Source organism: Astyanax mexicanus, chromosome 16 (genome assembly GCF_023375975.1).
Source record: "Astyanax mexicanus isolate ESR-SI-001 chromosome 16, AstMex3_surface, whole genome shotgun sequence".
NCBI classification, from domain to species: domain Eukaryota; kingdom Metazoa; phylum Chordata; class Actinopteri; order Characiformes; family Acestrorhamphidae; genus Astyanax; species Astyanax mexicanus.
Genome location: NC_064423.1, coordinates 23,985,668 through 24,004,501, shown reverse-complemented (window position 1 = coordinate 24,004,501; position 18,834 = coordinate 23,985,668). Strand labels below are relative to the sequence as shown.

Sequence of the window (18,834 nt, the reverse complement as noted above, 5' to 3'; positions counted from 1 at the left end):
CGCTTCTCATCCATCTTATTCTGTGGCACAATGTTCACACTAATAATTGCAATAAAAACAGGGATCATTACTGTTATTAGGGCGGCATGATACGGGCAACATATCCAACACTGCTATTGAATACTAAATATGCAATGACGAATCTACATAGTTGGATCTACTTTTGTGGGATTGTATAAATACTAGTGCAAACACTCATTGGAATTTCCAGCTAAGATCCTACATGTCAAAATGCACATATTGATTAAATGTAAAAATTCCATCTACCTGTTTTTTATCCTACAATGGACAATCCTATAATGACTATAGGAATAAATACTTAAATATTTATGGATATTTATTATTACTATAGAGCAGATATGTTAGTGCTAAGAGTTCAGATAATAGGCTAGATCCCCAAACACTGAGTTTGTTAAGAGGGACACCTACACATCTGTCAGATTATCAATTATCAGTAGCAGATTTACATATGGCACAAGCAGCCGCCCAAGGTGGCATCTTGCTGGCACACCAAGATTCAAGGTCTTTCACTAAGAAGTAGGAGATGGGAGGGGCTGTCAGTTATATTTCTGTCTTACCCTCATCACTTCTCAAGTCTCCAGTACCTGGCTTCTATCTGCCTGAATATGAAGACAGTAAGAAATGCTTAGAACTGAAAAAAGGTATAAAAATAAATAAACTACAATAATAATAATAATAATAATAATAATAATAAGTAAGACAAAACCGACAAAAATGCCATGGTGCATTTTGGCTTGTCACATAGATCTCTGCTTGACTCTTTGTGTTAAAGAACAGGCACCATGTTGACCATTACAATACAGTTTCATTTTTCAAGCATTAACTAGCATCACAATTTATTTGTATTGGACAACACACATACTAGGGCTGTGTGTTGATAAGAACTTGGCAACATAATACAGGAGTTACAATTCAATATATATGTCACACTATCTTATTATTGCAATATTTTAATAATTATTTTAATTCTGTAAGCAAGGTAATGAATTGTGATTGTTAAAATAAAGTTTTGGAAAAAATGTCATAGTATACAAACACAAAATCATAATGAACCATTGTCTGACGTCATTCATTACAGGTAAACTAGTAAAGATTGTTTCTGTGTTTTTGAAAAACACGGTGTTCACCTGGAGCACTATAGAACACCTCTATTATATAGCTCTGGAAAAAAGAGATAATTTAAAAGTGATGGGTTTCTTTGATTTTACCAAATTGAAAACCTCTGGAATATAATCAAGAGGAAGATTGATGATCACAAGCCATCAAACCAAGCTGAACTGCTTAAATATTTTTTTACCAGGAGTGGCATAAAATTATCCAAAAGCAATGTGTAAGACTGTGGAGGAGAACATGCCAAGTTGCATGAAAACTATAATTAAAAACCAGGGTTATTCCACCAAATATTGATTTCTGAACTTTATAAATATGAACTTATTTTCTTTGCATTATTTGAGGTCTGAAAGCTCTGTATCTTTTTTGTTATTTTAGTCTTTTTTTTCTAATTTTCTACAAATAAATGCTCAAAATGATATTTTTATTTGGAATTAGGAAAAAATGTTTTTCTATAAACTATGTACAACAACATTCATTTCACTCAAATATATACCTATAAGTAGCAAAATCGGAGAAATCTTTTATTTCCTTTCCAAACTTGTATTTTTAAATATATTTTTATAATTATAAAGATGTACCTATATACCAAAATTATGTCATATTATGATGCAAGAAATCCCCCCTCATTAAGCCAAAATGATCACTTGCATTAAGCTACTTTCTATTACTTTCACAAACCACTACACAAACAACATACATTTATATCACTAATAAACAGTACATCTGAAGTGTTATATTGGGTGATAACAACCATCGTTTCCAATACTGTATATGCTGCTTCTACAATAAAGCAGCTCCAGGCTGAGCTTGCACCACCGCTAGTGATAGTAGTTTGCTAGTCGTGTTAGCTGTAGGCCTACAGTGTCAGCTTGTCATATTCTGGCAGCTTTTTGCAACAGTGATTATGCTCCACATCTGCCCAGCCTGCACACCACCCACCCTCCAACCCCCAACCCCTCACACACCTTCCCTTCATATTAAATCCCTTTGTTTCCTATCCTCCTCCGCTGCCAGACTGGATCTGGCTCTGAACCCTCAGCAAAGAGCGGGGCACCTTCTGATTAAAGCCACTATTTGTTTTCTCTCCATCTGACAATCACTCCATCTCTCTGTCTGTTCATCCATTGTGCTTAGCCTCCTGCCAGCCTCTCATTTCTCTGCTGTCCGGTTTGGAGAGGGAGAGAGACTGAGAGAGAACGAGAGAGAGCGCTACATTTGTCAGCCTCCACTGACTGACACACTATGACACACCAATGCCCCTAACACACACACACACACACACACAGCTTTACACCTTTACAAAAAAATACTGGGGTCAGACCATCAATATAATGTCCTTACAGCTTGCAGTATATTGTTTGTTATTGTAACAGAGCAGCTCTAGTAGCCTATACAAGCTAAGCTAGCAACATCACACAAAATATAGATAGATAAGTAGATTCTTCAAATGCTTCTTTATCTTTAATGCCATAGAATAACCAACACTGGTTCAACAAAGACCCATGGTTGTATAAGATATGCACAAAATGGTATGCATCTAAATTCAGGTTTTTGTGAGAAACCAAACCTGAATAAAAATGACACATTTTCAAAAACAGATTTTTCATTAGTTTTGCTATTTCCACCACTAAATAAACAAAACAATGCATGTGTTTACATCAGCAGTCCAACTCCTTTCATGAATTTACATCAGCAGTGCCAATCCACTCATAAATGTACCTCAGCAGTGCTATTCAAGTGAAATTTATTCAAGTGGCAATTGTTAGGTAAACAAACACTAAATCTCTTATCTCAGCTAACACTACTATCCTAGCCCTGTAAAGCTCATGTCTTTCAGCTGGAAAACATTCAGTGTTTTAAGAACTAATAACCAGAAACCAATGTGAATTTATGCTGAACTTTTACCAGGAGCTTGCCAGATGTTTGCCTGCTTTGTAGCAGTTTGTGGCAATACACCTAAACAAACATTTTGCAGAATGTTTTTTTTCTCCAGGCTTTCTCCCATTTGCCACTTTTCACCATTGAATACATATAACAGTATTGTATGTAAAAAGCTATTACAGAAAAACAATTTTAAAATAGTTATAGAGGTGCTGAGGGGAGATGTATGACATGTATGAACAACTGAAAAAAGGTTAGAACAATTGCTGCACTATGGCATCAAATAAATAATTTGATTCAATAGAATTAGTCATTATTTACTATAAATTATTTTGTCTTTCAACCTATAGGGTTTCGTTTGCTATTTTTGGGCAAATATTTTTGTTGCCAAATATGCTATGCATCCCTAATATTAATTACCCAAATAATTCCCAACATCATTAGCAGTATATTCTAGCTAGTAGTCACACATTAGCATGTTGTCACTTGCTTCATAGGGTTCATCAAGCAATTCAATAGTAGAACCTCTTGTGGTTCTTCACACTCACACACATAGGTAATTCTTCAAATGCATCACACATAGAACTGTTTGAAGTAGCTTTATTTTTAAGAGGTATGAGCCATATAAGCAATAAACATATCAATAAAATGGTCTTGAACATTTTCAGCCTTCTATTTCAGCTCAGTTTGAATTTTTCACCAAAGCTAAAGAATCCTTCAGCGGTCTCCTCAATACACCTATACGTCTCTCCTCATCACAGAGCTTTTCTCGCATGACTTCCTTTGAATCAACTCAGAATTGCGAGTGATTATCACAGAGCGCTACAGCAAAGTCTCTGAGGGATTGTCGATTTATTTTCCTTTAAGAAATGCATCTCCAGCTCAAAATAAAAAACAGCATTAAAATCGGTCGGCGGTCCGCAAACAGCAACCTTGTTCATTTCTTTTAATATCTTCTCCACATTCATCTCCTTCCTTTTTTTCCTTCTTGTCATTTTTTCCACTCTCATTACCTCAGAAAACAGAAGCAGAACAGAAGCAGCACGAGCTCACAGCGCTCCACCAACAGGCCTCTGCCTATTCGCCTCCTACAGAACAACTCAAGACCAAACAGAGACGGTATTAAAATATGAAAAACTGCATTGGTTTCACAATGTCTGCCTATGAATATTTGCCTATGCCTGCCCTGATGCAAAATGATTGCAATCTAGTTGCCATGACAATACTAAGCCTATGCCTGCAGTGATCTGCTGACAGCTGTAAAACCATCTAAACAGATGTCGATAGAAATGATCAGCGCAAAAATAAACTTGCCAGAGTTTGGAATATTTCATAACAGTTATCAACCCTCCAGCAACTTTCTGTACAAATTATGCATGCGTGAATGCTTTATTTATACATGTGCCCCCACTGCTTCAATTCCCCTGTTAGCACACAGTGCACTGGATACAGAAAAGGGCTTTAGTGTTTCTGCAACTTTCAGTATGCAGTTTCCTTTATTTCAACAGAGCAGCTTTGCTATACAAGCAAGATAAGATACTAAACAAAATAACCAGCATACACGGCATTTACTATCTGCAAGATGTTATTTACAAGAGAGCCACAGTGTGGAAAAATATTTCAAGTTAAAATGTTTTTGTTTCTTTTAAACTAAAAGCAGTAGTATTTCTCAGCGGACAGGGAGCAAAACATTCTAATAAATGGCATTAATATGTTTCAGCAACCAAACTTGCATAGCCAAACATATTCATTTTAAGTGGTCTGGAAGGTTTTCTCATGAGTTTATCTTGCCTAAACAGCTTTTTCAGGTTATGTGTTTAACCACTGTGCTGCTAATGGCACTGCTACAAGAGAAAATATCAGAATATCAGATATAAATATCATGTAAAACTCAGTTTTGTCTGCTCATTTACCCACTTTCAAACCAAACATAGACATAATTAGAACTGAAGAGAAATGGTGAGATAAGGGAGACCTAAGATGATCCTTTTTTATATTGCTCCGAAAGGAGACAGCACCCCTAAGCATGTTTAATTTTTTCCCTCACATCCCCAAAACGTCCAAACTGTCACTTTAATGTATTTGAGAAGTGAACACAGTTAAGCCTATATAATTAGTCAAAAAAACTCAAATAATTACTAATATCATTAGTAGTTCACACAATCAGTAGTGACTGCCCTATACTGGTGGAAAGTTTATCCATACATCCTAATTTAACTACAATTAAAGGAACAGAAATGTCTAGCATTTAACATAATACCACTAGAGTAGTGCTGGTCGATGATTATTACTTATATGAATGGTAAGAAGAAGTTGACTTTATCGTCATTATACTTAGTCTATAATTAATAACAATGAAATTTGCATATCCCAGTTTGAAAATCTGGGGCCAGAGGACAGCATCATTCATGTAACAGACCCCCTGGAGCAGAGAGGGCTAAGGGTCTTGCCCAAATGCGCAACATTGGCAGATTGGCAGACTGCAACCTACAACCCTGCAAACAATAACCCACAGTGAAAACCACAGAGATACCACGGCCAAAATGAGCAAGATTAGCATTGCTGGCCAAACAAGTAGTTCTTTAAAATAAAGTTTTAAACCTATAGTTAAGTCAACGCAAGGTTTACAGCAACGATATAGAACCTTTAATCATATAAATACAAACTATTTTGAAGAAACAAAGAGAAACTTGAAAAGCTGTCTAAACAATACACTGAAGCACAGAAGCACAGTATGCTATGATATTGGAAGGAAGTTGACTCCTTGATGCCACTATTGATGCCACTATTAGCACATATTAGTGGTCTAATAGTATGTGTATATGTACCAAAGTAAAGTCACATGGTATGCACAAGGGGTGGGAATCACAGGGCATTTCATGACACAATATTATTATGATATATTGCCCACAATAACGATATCACAATGTTGTGATCTCAAAATAGTATCTCAATGAAATAACACAAATATCTTAGAATCTCAAAATAATTAATTAATAATTAACAATTATTATTAAAGTCAGGTATAGGATTCCGTAGTATACTACAGAGTGCTACAGAACTTTCAACTATGTCTCTGAATATTTCTCCTTATAGTTAATTCTAGGTATACTCATAAAAACACCCTTCTAATCTTGCCCACTACATTAAATAACAGTAACACATGGGCAGCTTAGACTATTTAGTCCCTAAACCATTTCAAGTATTACAAATTGTTAGTGTGGTCCTGAGCCTTGCATCTCTTTTTTTTTTTTTTTTTTTTTTTTACTTTTCTGTATAGATTTTCTTCAGCATGTTCTTTAACTTTATAATACATTAAGCAATAGAAATGTTAAATTTACTTCAAATGCATACATTTACCTCTTTCAACTTTTGTTTATATTGACCATGACAATATTAAACATATTAACCAGTGCTACTGCGCATGGAAACCACTGTAGCGGTTTTATATTAATGAGGGTTTTAAAAAAATAAGCTAGCATTTTACCACATACTGTAGGTTCTTAGATTTATTGTGAAGAGCCTTCTAGGGCTATTTCTGCAGCAGTTATAAAGACATTAACACCATGATCCCTACAACATTAGCTTAATGCTGATATTCCACTTCAGCAGATATGAGTGTTATATCAGTCGCCCAGCATCACATTTAACGATGAGAGTGTGTGTGTGTGCGTGCGTGTGTGCGCGTGTGTGTGCGTGTGTGTGTGCCCTGCTATCTTCCCTGCTTTTCACCTGTGATGTAGTTACAGGAATTCCAAAAATTAAGGACAAACTATAGGAATTAGCGCTAGCAATGCATGCAAAATGGTATCTCTGACACACTGTGGTGCTTATAAGCCATTTCGATCTGAAGAAGCACAAAAGAGACACTCTTACAATAGATTGATAAATATTCAATGAACAAACTTTAATTAAGTGCTGTGGGAGTATTAGACTTTGAGCGATCAATCCTGAAATATCGTGGGGGCAAATGCTAACTATTAATACCAATCAAGGGACAATAATTGCCCCGGGGTTGGCATTGAACAGCATTAGTCCCATTAAATACTGTGAAGTAACCAGACCAGAGCACTTTTAATTGGGAAAAGCAGGCAGTGTTAAGGGACAGAGCTGCCGATCCAAGGGACCGAGGCCTCAGACAATAACTACAGTCGCTAATCCTCTTCAGTCGAGTCATTATGGTCATGCCTTATTATCACGCCTAACAAACTAATTCCATGTTTTCCTGCGTGAATTAGCAGGCCGAGTTTGTGCCGAGATGTGTTCCCTTTTCCGAAACGCGTCCTCTACGTTTGATCCCCTCAGCGAGCACATCCCTTTACATCACAAGTTAATGACAAGAACAAAAGACTTCTATAGAAGCTGACGTTCTATAGAATCACAAACTGGAATGCTCTTTGATGAACATCTGTAATGGCAGTACACACAGACCATGCATAAACATTAGCTGTCCTTAAATGTCTTGTGTCCTATATATTTGGATGTATTGGAGTATTAAAGGGGCTGTGGAAAGAGTCCTGTGAATAGGATTAGGCTTCAGTAAGCTTTGCAAGCTAATAGCATAGCGGCTGTGAATTGATTCACAGCTGAAAAGAGGAAACTAGCGTTACTTAAAGGGTGAAACTTGGATGTCCGTTGACTCGAAAGCTTCTTATTTCATCATAATACTGAGTTCACTGTAGCTTATGGGTAGCATTAAAGATATAAAGGTGCACAGATTATCATTAGGTTTTGTGATGAATTCAATACAATAGAAATGTTTTTTAATGTCACTAACATAAACCTTGGCAGTCTAAAGGTTTATTTGCCTTCTTTTTGTGGGAACTCTTGTCAATAATGCTCTGATATAGGAATTCTGGGCTGATACCATTATCTGATATTGCCTATGAAACATGTCTGTGCCAATACCAACAGATATACATACAAAACATACTGTAATTACACTGAAAATAAATGTTTGTTTTTTGGGATAAAATGGGTAAAGGTCCTAAACAATCTGGTCCTCTAGTGTTCAATGAAAAATCAGCAACCAATCAAATATTGGTTTAAATTATCGGTTAATCTAGTAATCGATCAAATATTAAGCAAGTCATTTTCAGCTACAATTGTTATCATTAATGTATAATTATATATAAATAAAACTTGATAACTACGTGTACACTATCAGGGGAAGAAAGAGTGGTGGGGGGCTTATGTAATGCAGGCACCAACATATAAATGATGACTTTGGTGATGAACACGTACATTTTGGGAGCTTGATTTTTAGGCCTTGTTAAAAGTCATTTAAAGGGGCTCCGAACAGGCTAAGTGCTCCCACTATGATCCGGAGCCAGTTCGAATCCCGTTCATGTAGCTTGCCATAGCTTACCGAAGCCTTGACAGAGCACAACTGACTTTGCTTTCTCTGGGTGGCGCTCTCTCCCCACATCATCCCTAGGGTGATGTCAATCAGCACAAAGCTGATGTCTGTGAGCTGACGTATTTGAACCAAGTCGCTGTGCTTTCCTCCGAAAGCACTGACCCAAGTGATTCTGCCATTAACTTGTACCTTTTATATATTAGTTATCAACTAATGATTATAAGTAACTAAATAATAATAATAATAATAATAATAACAATAATAAATGCATAACTGAATCATATGGGGTTAGTGGCAATAGCTTTTAAACAAGCAAAATGTGTAGGTTTTTTTAGCACAGGCCTAACTCCAATGTTGAATGGCTGAATTTAAACAAGTACAAATTAAACACTTTAAATACATTTATTTAACACACTATCAAAACTACAAAAAGCATTTATGAATAGAAGTCATTTCTTGTTTACCTGAGACTTATTATTCTAGACAAAACTGGGTTAACTAGCAAAAGAGCAGCAGCACTGAAGCCTAACAGCTTACGGACCCGTTGTTTTATTCTCTACCCGCATTCAGACAAGCCCCGCCTCCTCCGCGCCTGGATTGGCTAGTAGTACACCTCGGTTCGGCGTGCTGCTGGCGGCCTTGGTGAGTATGAGCTATTAGCCAATCGAATTGCACGACGCCGATACCAACAGCCAATCCTCTCGCAAGGAGGCGGCGCTTGCCCAAATAGGAGCGTGGAAAAAAACGCGGCGTTTACGTTCCAAAACAGTGTATTACCCAGAAACGTGTCAGCTGTGCAGTCAGAGCGCTTTATACAGAGAGCACCATAAAGGCAGCAGCAGCGGCGGCGGCAGCGAGATTAATAAATGATGTCTCCCCATCGCAAAAGGCAAAGACTCTCCTGCAAAATACATCTCTCCTAAGCCATCTTTTGCCCCACTTCTAGAGAAAGGCTCACAGAAAAAACGTTTAAACGGCCGCAGCACTGAAATAAAGGAAGAAGAAAAAACACCCTTTCTGTATCAAAAATATCGTTTGTCTATTAATACGAACTTATTATTATAATATAGCCTAATAAATAGTATTGGTATATTATAGTGGCTAGAATACCAGATACACAGCTATTAAGCTAGTTTCGCATAACAAAAATTATAAACATTAATTCAATTTAGTTTTAAAACCAACAAATACAACAAATACAAAGATATACTAGTGTAATAGTTTTACAAATCAACGCCAGACAAAATAACCAAACTAGCTGCGTACGTCAATAGTGTATAGTGATTCTAAGGTTGTAACAGCTGGATAAACAAACCTACAACAAACACAATAACAGCTAAAAAAAAAAGAAAAATATATGTAGCTAAAAAAAGTACTGTTTCCAGCACGCGCTGCTCCAGCTGAGCGGAACTATACCGTAGTAGGCTGGTAAACAATGCTGTCAGAGGGGGGGGTTCAGGCTTTACCTTTGTGCATGCCGGTGTATCGGTCCTTTAACACTGTCAATTCGTGGATTTTCCCAAACTGTTCGAACAGGGGTTTCAGGTCTTTTTCCTCTAGGTTCCGCGGTATTTGCCCAATAAACAGTTTTATGGCGTCTTGGTCTTTCATGGTGCCGTTCTCCGGATGAATGGAGATGGGTTCTGACCCGTTCATGGGTTTGGGGAATGGGGTCTGCTGGGCGCCCGGGTGCTGGTGCTGGTGCGGGAGAGGGAGGAGGAGGAGTGGATGTTGGGTCGGTGAAGCCCCGGGTCCGGTGGAGAGCAGGCTGGAGTGAGCGGGATGGGGCTGCTGGGGGGGAGGCTGCTGCTGCTGCCGTCTTGTCTCAGTCTGAGCGAATCTGGCCATTCTGAGCAGGGGGAGCAGACTGGATAGTAATAATGACAGCACACGCGCGCACGCACGCGCACACACACACGCACACAGTGAGAGGAGCGCAAGCACTCAGCTGGAAACCCAGGCTCACTTTCTAGCCTGACACACATCACACAACACACACACACACACACACACACACACACACACACACACACACACACAGGCTACACACACAACAAGCATGGTGTGGGGGGAGGGGGAGGGAAAAAAGGCGCTCCTTCAGCTACTCTTGAGTGACACCACATGGTCATAGCGTGGTACTGCAGGTGGGATTTCTTTTTAGATGTGAAATAATATATATTTTTTGCAGAAGCTCTTTGCACCCAGGTGTATGTAGTAGTAGTGTGTACTATTCGCAAACAGTTGTATGGATCAGTGTGTTCTATTTGTACCCAGACATAAATAACTGTACAGTTACTAAAATACGTATTTGTTTTGTATTCATCATGACACAACTTAAAGAACAACTGCCATATTAAAATTATGTAAAAATTGAGATACAAGTTTTTTTTTTAATGGCAATTTACACTCTTAAAACTGCATTTAATTTTCACAATTTAGCCACTATAATCTCTTTTGGCCACTTTCACCTAAATATTACATTTGAGAAAACCAAATTTAAATCCATTTGATTTAATTGTAATCAAACAGTCAGTACATGCTGTACCAATTATGCCTCTTTAAGTTTTAAACCGAACCTGGAAGACTTTAAGCAAACGAACTAACAAAGAATATATAATTTTATAAAATAGTACCATTTGTTTATATACTCAGCTCAAGGTGATTCATAGAGTGCTTAAGGAAAAAGAGGCAGACATTTTACCCACCAATAAAATTATGCATGTAACAAACATAAGTAAGGCAATATAAATGGAAAGGGAAACTATACAATTAGAAATGAAAAAAAAGTTACAGCTATAAAGCAACATAATATTTTAACAAATGTTGACAAAAAAGTATTGTGAAAAAGTAATACTGTTAGCAATAAAAGTAAGTTTAAAAAAAGGTTATAGAAATGTTGTAGAAATGTTAAATGATGTCAAATTAAATGTGTAATTTTGCTAGAAAGCTTTTGGTAGTGCCACCATTGCCTGTGTAAGCCAATCAAAGAAAATAGAAATAGAAAAAAGTGCCACAGTGCTGTTAGCCAATCAGAGGCTATATGTTTGCATGTCATGAATATTCATGATAAGAGCTAAAATCCTTCCCTGCCCACTCTTCCACCGAACTAAACCAGCCTAAAACAGGAGCACCAAAGTACTATCTTACAAAAAACACATCACAGAGCATTCATTTAACACTAGAGACCAGCACAAAAACATGAAATTAGAATTTAAAGTAAAGTCAAATAAAAAAAAAGCAAAGTTAGAAAACAGTTCTATAGCTAGCTGTAACTTATAAAGCCTCATTCAAACTCACCATGTCTGCCGCAAACATACAAGCCTACTCTTAAGTACCAAAATAACACAGTGCTAATATTATCAAAACACACTGTAAACACTAATCCAACTCTAGATTTACAGATTAACAATGTTTATAATATGGCCACTCAAGGTTTCAGCTACAGACTGGAGCTACTAGGAAGCTAACACAGCTAGCAGCACATACAAAGCTGCAGTTTCACAAAGCAAACCCCAAGCCTGGCCAAAAGTAGGCATGGTTTGGCCAGCATAGATTTAATATTTTAATAATATAATATTGCTACTAATTTTGCTCATTAAATCACCACTTTCAAAGTCAGAGCATAAAGTTAGGTACAACAGAATTCACTGCACAATTTGCTGGCCTTTGATTGTGTGATGTTGAGATGCCAACACTATTTAAATAAACACGAACAAGCAAATAAAGCAATAAAATAATATTGTAAATATTATGAAGGAAGGATGACAGCAAATTTAATTTAAGGACAGATAAACATTTTATTTATGCTCACTTGTCTAGGACACTCATAGAATGGGACAAAATGATATACTGGGTTATAAAACAAAATAAAAGCACTCCCATCCAGGCATGATTTCATGACAAAGTGCACACGATTCATAAACCAATTCCTACTGACTGATTTAGCCAATTAGGCAGAAAGTGACATAGCGAGTTAGCCATTTAGCTAAAGTGCGGTTTTGTAGCTCACAATCAAGATGTAATTTCTTTAGCTGTAGTCTTTGTCCTATAATCAGGAGATCACAGAGTGTGATGCTAGTTAACATGAGCATTTGTTAGCTGAGATAAGGGGATTGAGCAGATAGCCCAATTGTGTTAAAAATTTAATGATGTTGCATTATCTAACAATTAAAAATTATGCCAGTTTGGGTAATTTCTTATTAAATATGGTGGATTTAGTTTGAAACTGGCTGGGAAAATTTGCTTTGACAGATGGATAAAATTTGGAGTGGTCTGTAATGATTTAGTAGGTTTGGCAGGTAAGGTTATATACATATGTGCAAAAATGTATTGCTTTATAAAACAGTTACAATTTAAATAGGCCTACCTTTTCGTCGCATCATCATTGTCAAATGGTTTGAATTCCAGGTTCTTCACTTCTGTTAGGAAGACACCACTGTCACATCCGTCGATGCTGGCTCTCGTTCCTAAAGTGGAAAATATAAGCAAAGTTACAGAAAATAAAGGAAGAATGACTCTGAACAATAGCATTGGACAGCATCTGCTACAGAGGATGATTCTAATGTACACAGCAAGTTTTCCAACACTGACATCAGGGCCTATTTCCTGAGCTTGGAACACATGTCTTAGTGGTTGCCAAGTATTAAGACTTTTGCTATGGCCAAAGTGGTAGAGAAGATTGGATTCCTCTATGCACTAGCAAACTTGGCAGAGGGTACCTAGTTTTGCTGTTGGAAAGTGGCAAGACCAGTTCTGCTGTCTTGCTGACAAAGTCAAGGCAAGTTCCCAGCAAAAAACACGAAAAACATTCCCCTAATGCTTCATTTTGTTTGTGGGAATGTTGCGCATCAGTGTTTCCATAATGTACATTTGGTTAGTTTTCTTAACGTTACACCTCAACTTCATTTTTGCAAAGACAATTACAGAAAATTAGTGTTACATTTTGTTTGCAGGAATGAATTTCTGTGTAAATTGGTCTATTTTTCTTAGCATTACCAGAATATTTTTCACAAAAAAATGTCACAAAAATGTTCCCAGAATTACCATACACATGTAACATTTTTATAACGTTCCATTAACATGACTGAAAAAACATTTGCAACAAACATTGTGAAAACATTTATCAATATAATGTTTTTAGAATGTTCTATTACTGTTAATGAGACGATGGTTGCTCCCAACATTCAGAAAACGTTTAATCAGCATTTTATATCATTTTTAGAACATTCCATTAATTTTACTGAGAAAATGTTTGCTTCTAACATTAGGAGAACTTAAATAACTTAAATAAAATTAGTCAAAGTCATGCAAATGTTCTTAGTTAGCTGTGTTCTTATGTATAATGGGTATTCCTTTCCTTAAAAGTATAAACTTTACTTGCATGTATATGTTTTATTGAGATAAGATTGGGTCTTGTTATAAAAAGTAGATAAAATTTACTCCTGGTTTTGTATTATTTGCTCAATAAACTGTTTTATGGCATATTGGTCTTTCACATTGCTGTTCTCCAGTAAAACAAAGGTGGGTTTATGGGCAAGGTTTCTATTACTTTTAAGCTTCTATACTTGTAGCACCAGTGTAAAAACAAAGCACAAAATCAGCTACATATACAATATATTTAATTATTTTACTTGAAAACCAAAATATTTACATAATTTAAAAGGCCTACACATATTAAGAACAATATTTTTCACTAAACATTTTAAAATAATCCCATATAAACATGATTTCATCAATGCAGCTGAACTTTACATTGTGACAAAAAATAACAGTAAATGAACCATTAGAACTGATTGAAAAATGAAAGACATGACAACATTTCTTTACTTGACCTTACATGAACATTTAATTACATTCCTGACTTGTTTTCTTTGACAGTGACGATGTAAGGAGTATGAAATATTAATGTCACTTGCCAGACGCTCTGTTTCAAGCAGCACCGAGCAACTTACCCCTGTGTGGTGCAGAGAGGACAGCAATGCTACCCACAGGGCTATTCTCACGAACATACATACATACCAACAACAAATACTGAGATCAAATAGAAAAAAAAATTAAATATCTATTGATCTTCTCATTCACATTCACTACTCAGAGTTAAGGTGGATCCAGATGATGCATTTAAGGCGCAAATTCCTCAGAAATAAAACTTGTTCCTCTTGCTCATTTGGTCGTGTCATATGGTTTGTGTTGAAAGTTAAGAAATATGTAGCCTGTCAAGCTTTTTAATGGATATACTTTTATGCAAAATAACATGAGTGGATTAATGGTAGATGTTTAAAAATGGCATGATCTTTGAATGAATGTACAAATTTTACATTTTATCTGTAAAATCTTTGACAGGACACAAGTCATCAAAGAAAATAATAAACAAAGTGCCAGTATATTTTAGGGTGAAAATGGCTTATTCTTTCAGTGCTACATGTAATTGTGTAGATGTTTTTAGCTTAGCACATTTAATGGATTTGCCAAAATGGGTCTGATCCAGTTCTAATACCTCTTTTTTGAGATGTGTTGTTTTAATAGACATCATCTACAACATTTTATTTAATTTGAAAATTACTGGTATCCAAATGAGGCAGGTAAAACAAACATCAAGTTGGATCACAAGTCAACATAAATAAAAAAAAAAGTAAAATGATATTTAAAAATAAAATGGGCTTAAAACAACAGAACATCATGTCTTACTTAAACGGTGCCAGTAAAATTGATTCGGTCATATCTAACAAATCATAAACATGGTATCATGTAAATATCATGTAACATGGTGTCCCACAAGGGAGTATTTTAGGTCCTTTTTCTGTTATATATTAATTATTTTTTAACAGGCAGATGATTTTTTTAATCCCCTAAGAGTCTCATAAGGATAAGATATCTGCTATATATAAGTAATTGATAACAGACTATTTCTACATCTTGGAAAAACAGAAGTTATCCTTTTTGGTTCCAAAATAAAGTGGGGTAAATCTTCATGGCTTCATGGATGTGATTTGGATGTCCTCCATCAGGTTAAACTAAGACACTGAGAGCCATAGAGCTGAGTCAATCAAAAACATTTTTTTAGCTAATAAAGCTTTTTTTCTTTTTGATACACCTACATTGCAAATATTGGTGGGATCTCTAGTGCTGCCTCATTTTGCTTGTGCAGTTAGCTCATGGTATACTCAGTTATCTTTAACATTTAAGAATAAGTTACAAAAGGCCTAGGCTCAAAACAACCTACTGACGCTTAACACTACATCTAGTGAACTGGTTAAAACTAAAAGGTTACCTGATTTCTAACAGACTTCTTAACAGACAGACAGAGTTTTTACACAAGTTTTACAGAAAGTGCTATCTAGAAATGGCTGGAGCGTTAAATCTTTACTACAAATTGAGTACTAAACATACAACATCATTTTTTAGACTGCCATCTTGTTGTCTGTGTTTTTTGTTTTGTTATTGTTTTCTGTGGCTGAGGAGTGCGGATGTTTATTTGTGTGTTTTAGGTTTGAAAGGCCACAGTGATCCTCAATTATTTGAAGTGTGTAATGCCTGTTGTTTTTTGTATGACTTTTTAAGTTATTAAACAAATTCAATCAGTGAAAAAACTTTTTTCTTAGAGAGCAATAAAACAGGAAAGTTTTTTTCCCATAATGTCAGCTCCAGTTTAACATTCAGATAACTACGTTATTGGAAATATTTCCACTAAAGACTTTAACCAGCAATTCATGGCAAAGGTTTGCATTATGAGCACTAAAAGCTCAAAATACAAAGCAATACAACAGGACACTTTTTCCATATTGCTAGTTCCAGTTAAACTGTAAAAAAAAAGAAAACTGTACATTATTGTAAATTCTTCCAGAAATCAGTAGTTCCAGTAACAGGAATGAGTGCCAGCCAGAGGAGTGATTTATTTTATCATAAATATCAATTACTTGAACATGCAGTCAAACAGGTCTTAAAAATTAAGACTTTCCTGTGAGAAAATCAAAGGAATGCTTGTTGCTAAACATGCTTTTTAAATATCACATGAGTTTTGTAGCCATTTTCGGGTTAGAAACCTTGTTAAAAATTAAGTAAAGCTGCCTGAGTTTGATCAGTACATGTTTTGAATAATTAAAAAAAAAAGGTTTAATTTGTTACAACAAACAAATGGCACCCATCCGGTGGAATGGCCTTTACAGTGAGTATGTAACGTTACACTGAATTTAAATGCGTTCCTAAGTAATTTATTTATGTTGGACAATACCTGGGCTCTAAATACTCCAACAGGCTGTAAAATCCAACAGTTTTCACTCAAGACAGTAACGTGTCTTCCAGTATCATCAAATTGAGCTACTTATCTGAGTTTACTGCTGAATTTATTATGGTTTTGGAGAGTTTAAGGGAGAGTTTTGTTGCCTGACTCACTGAATGCGGTTAATTTAATTTAAACAAGTAACGTTAAGTTAACATAAACAACCGCCATATCTCCTCCCCAAACCCCACCCCTCAGCGCGCTGACTTTACTCACACTGTTTTCAGACTAAAATATCTACTATAACTACATTTTACTTAAAACAACAGCTTAAAATAACACTCATTTTACTCTTTAGTTACATACTGGAGCTTTGTTAGCCAGCTTACTAGCGTTAGCATTAACTACATGACCCCTAGTTAAAAACGTTACTCAGTACACAGAAAACCTGGGCAGGTGTTTAATTAGACTGATTCACCTGGTTAAACTGATTAAACTTGTTATATTGTGATATAAAGCCTTACCTCCACCCCTCAGCACGCTGCATTTATTCACATTGCACGTAAATGCTCTTCGTAAATGCTCTATTCTTCTCGCTTACAAAATATCTGATAAAAAACAGAGTTTTACTCAAAGCAGCAACCGGCGTCATTAGTTATTAGGTGCTGGAGCCGCTGCTGGTGTAAACCGCGGACTGGAATCCAGATCCGGTAAGGTCGTAACGTTACGGCAGGTTCGTGGTCCAACGCAAAATGCGGACTGGATTAAACAAGTGGATCCGCCTTGTTCACCGAATATCCCATTTCTAGCTACGTTAATTACGACAATATCGTGCAGTCTGTAGTGTGAAGAGCTCCCTCTGTTGCTGCATGCGGGTAATGCACTGTGAGATGAGTTGAAATTAATTCATGATGTCATGGCAGCGTTTTTAATATGTTTATCATAATAACTTGCACTAATAATAATATCATGCTAATAATAAAAAAGGTTAGTGGTCTGTGAATCCTCCCACATAAAATCTATAATAATGAATTAGATGCAATTTTACGGGTTCCCAGGTTAATACCTAATTTTACCTACAATAATGATTTAATTCAATGATTATTAAGAATCAGACACAGCTCCCTTATCAGCAGCTCTAGCTCTTTTAACCACATTTTAACACACAAGCAGTTACACATCATACTTTAGCACTTCTGAGTTATCTATCATGGCATTTTTGGCACAGATCTAGCTGCTGTGCTGGATGTTTGAATCTGCCTCTCTCTCTGTCTCTCTCTCTCTCTCTCTCTCTCTCTCTCTCTCTGCAGCTCCTAGGCCCGCCCACCTCTCAAGCTTTTGACTGACAGGCAACTGAACCAATCACCTTGCATCAACTCACAAGCTATATCAACAGAAATTAGTAAATTAAAATGTGTGAGCGCAAATCGTCACTGTCCAATGAAAAACTTGTTTCTCCAGAACAGCAACTTTACAGGAGAGAGATAAACATTCTTAATTTTCAATTGAGGTCAATGTAAAAAGAGTTTATTTCACATAATTTTGGAGAAATTCTATAGGTCCATTCATCATGACAGTTTAGGTGTTGACAAAAATGAAGATACTTGTTTTTCATTAGGCAGTGTTAAAATACATTTTGTACAAATAAAAATTTTTGATTAGAAAAAATATTTAAAAAAAAAAACTTTATTCAAATAACAGGGAAATTCAACAAGGCTACTTTTGTTAAATCTGTGTATGTGGAAAGGGGGATATAATAATATGAAATCTGGATGGGGAAAACATATAATTAATTATATGAAGTGAGATTTAATAAATTCAGTTGAAAATAATGCAGATCTGATCTGTGGTGGAGTGCTATTTAAAATTCTCTACTTGGAATTAAGAATTTTCCTATCAAAAAGATTTTGAACGTGGCAACAGTAGTCAGAGTTGGCAATGGGACACTTGGCTACTTCAGAAAGGCTACATCCCACTCTACTGGCAGTGCTTTTCTGAGGAGATTATACAAGCTCTATGTGCATAAAGTAGGTGTGTCTTAAAATTGCTTCCTGACAATGTCAAGTTGTTTTACAGAACTTTAACAGAAAACACATTTTCCTTACACCAGGGTGTGTGCCGCAGTTTTCATAATCTTCCTTATTGACAGGAAGTGGCAACTTTAATATAGCTAATCAATAGCTCAGTCAATCCTGTAGAAGAAGCATTTTAAGTACTGCAGCATCTTTTTTATTTTTGGGCT

The 18,834-nt window shown here is 36.1% G+C and overlaps 1 protein-coding gene across 13 annotated transcripts in view; it reads right to left on the bottom strand.

Annotated features, from left to right (window-relative positions):
• celf5a (cugbp, Elav-like family member 5a) overlaps window positions 1-17,296 on the bottom strand; it is a 308,854-nt gene extending 291,558 nt beyond the window's left edge. For 2 of the 13 annotated variants that reach the window (XM_049465283.1, XM_049465286.1), the window contains exon 1: window positions 9,841-10,324. In XM_049465283.1, coding sequence (XP_049321240.1) covers window positions 9,841-10,222 — 382 coding nt within the window. In that variant the 5' untranslated portion in view covers window positions 10,223-10,324. Of the gene's footprint in view, window positions 1-9,840; window positions 10,327-12,740; window positions 12,841-17,116 lie in introns of those variants that run through there. The other 11 variants (XM_049465282.1, XM_049465289.1, XM_049465277.1 and 8 more) reach the window with 8 other exon arrangements.
• Window positions 17,297-18,834: the final 1,538 nt, after the last annotated feature.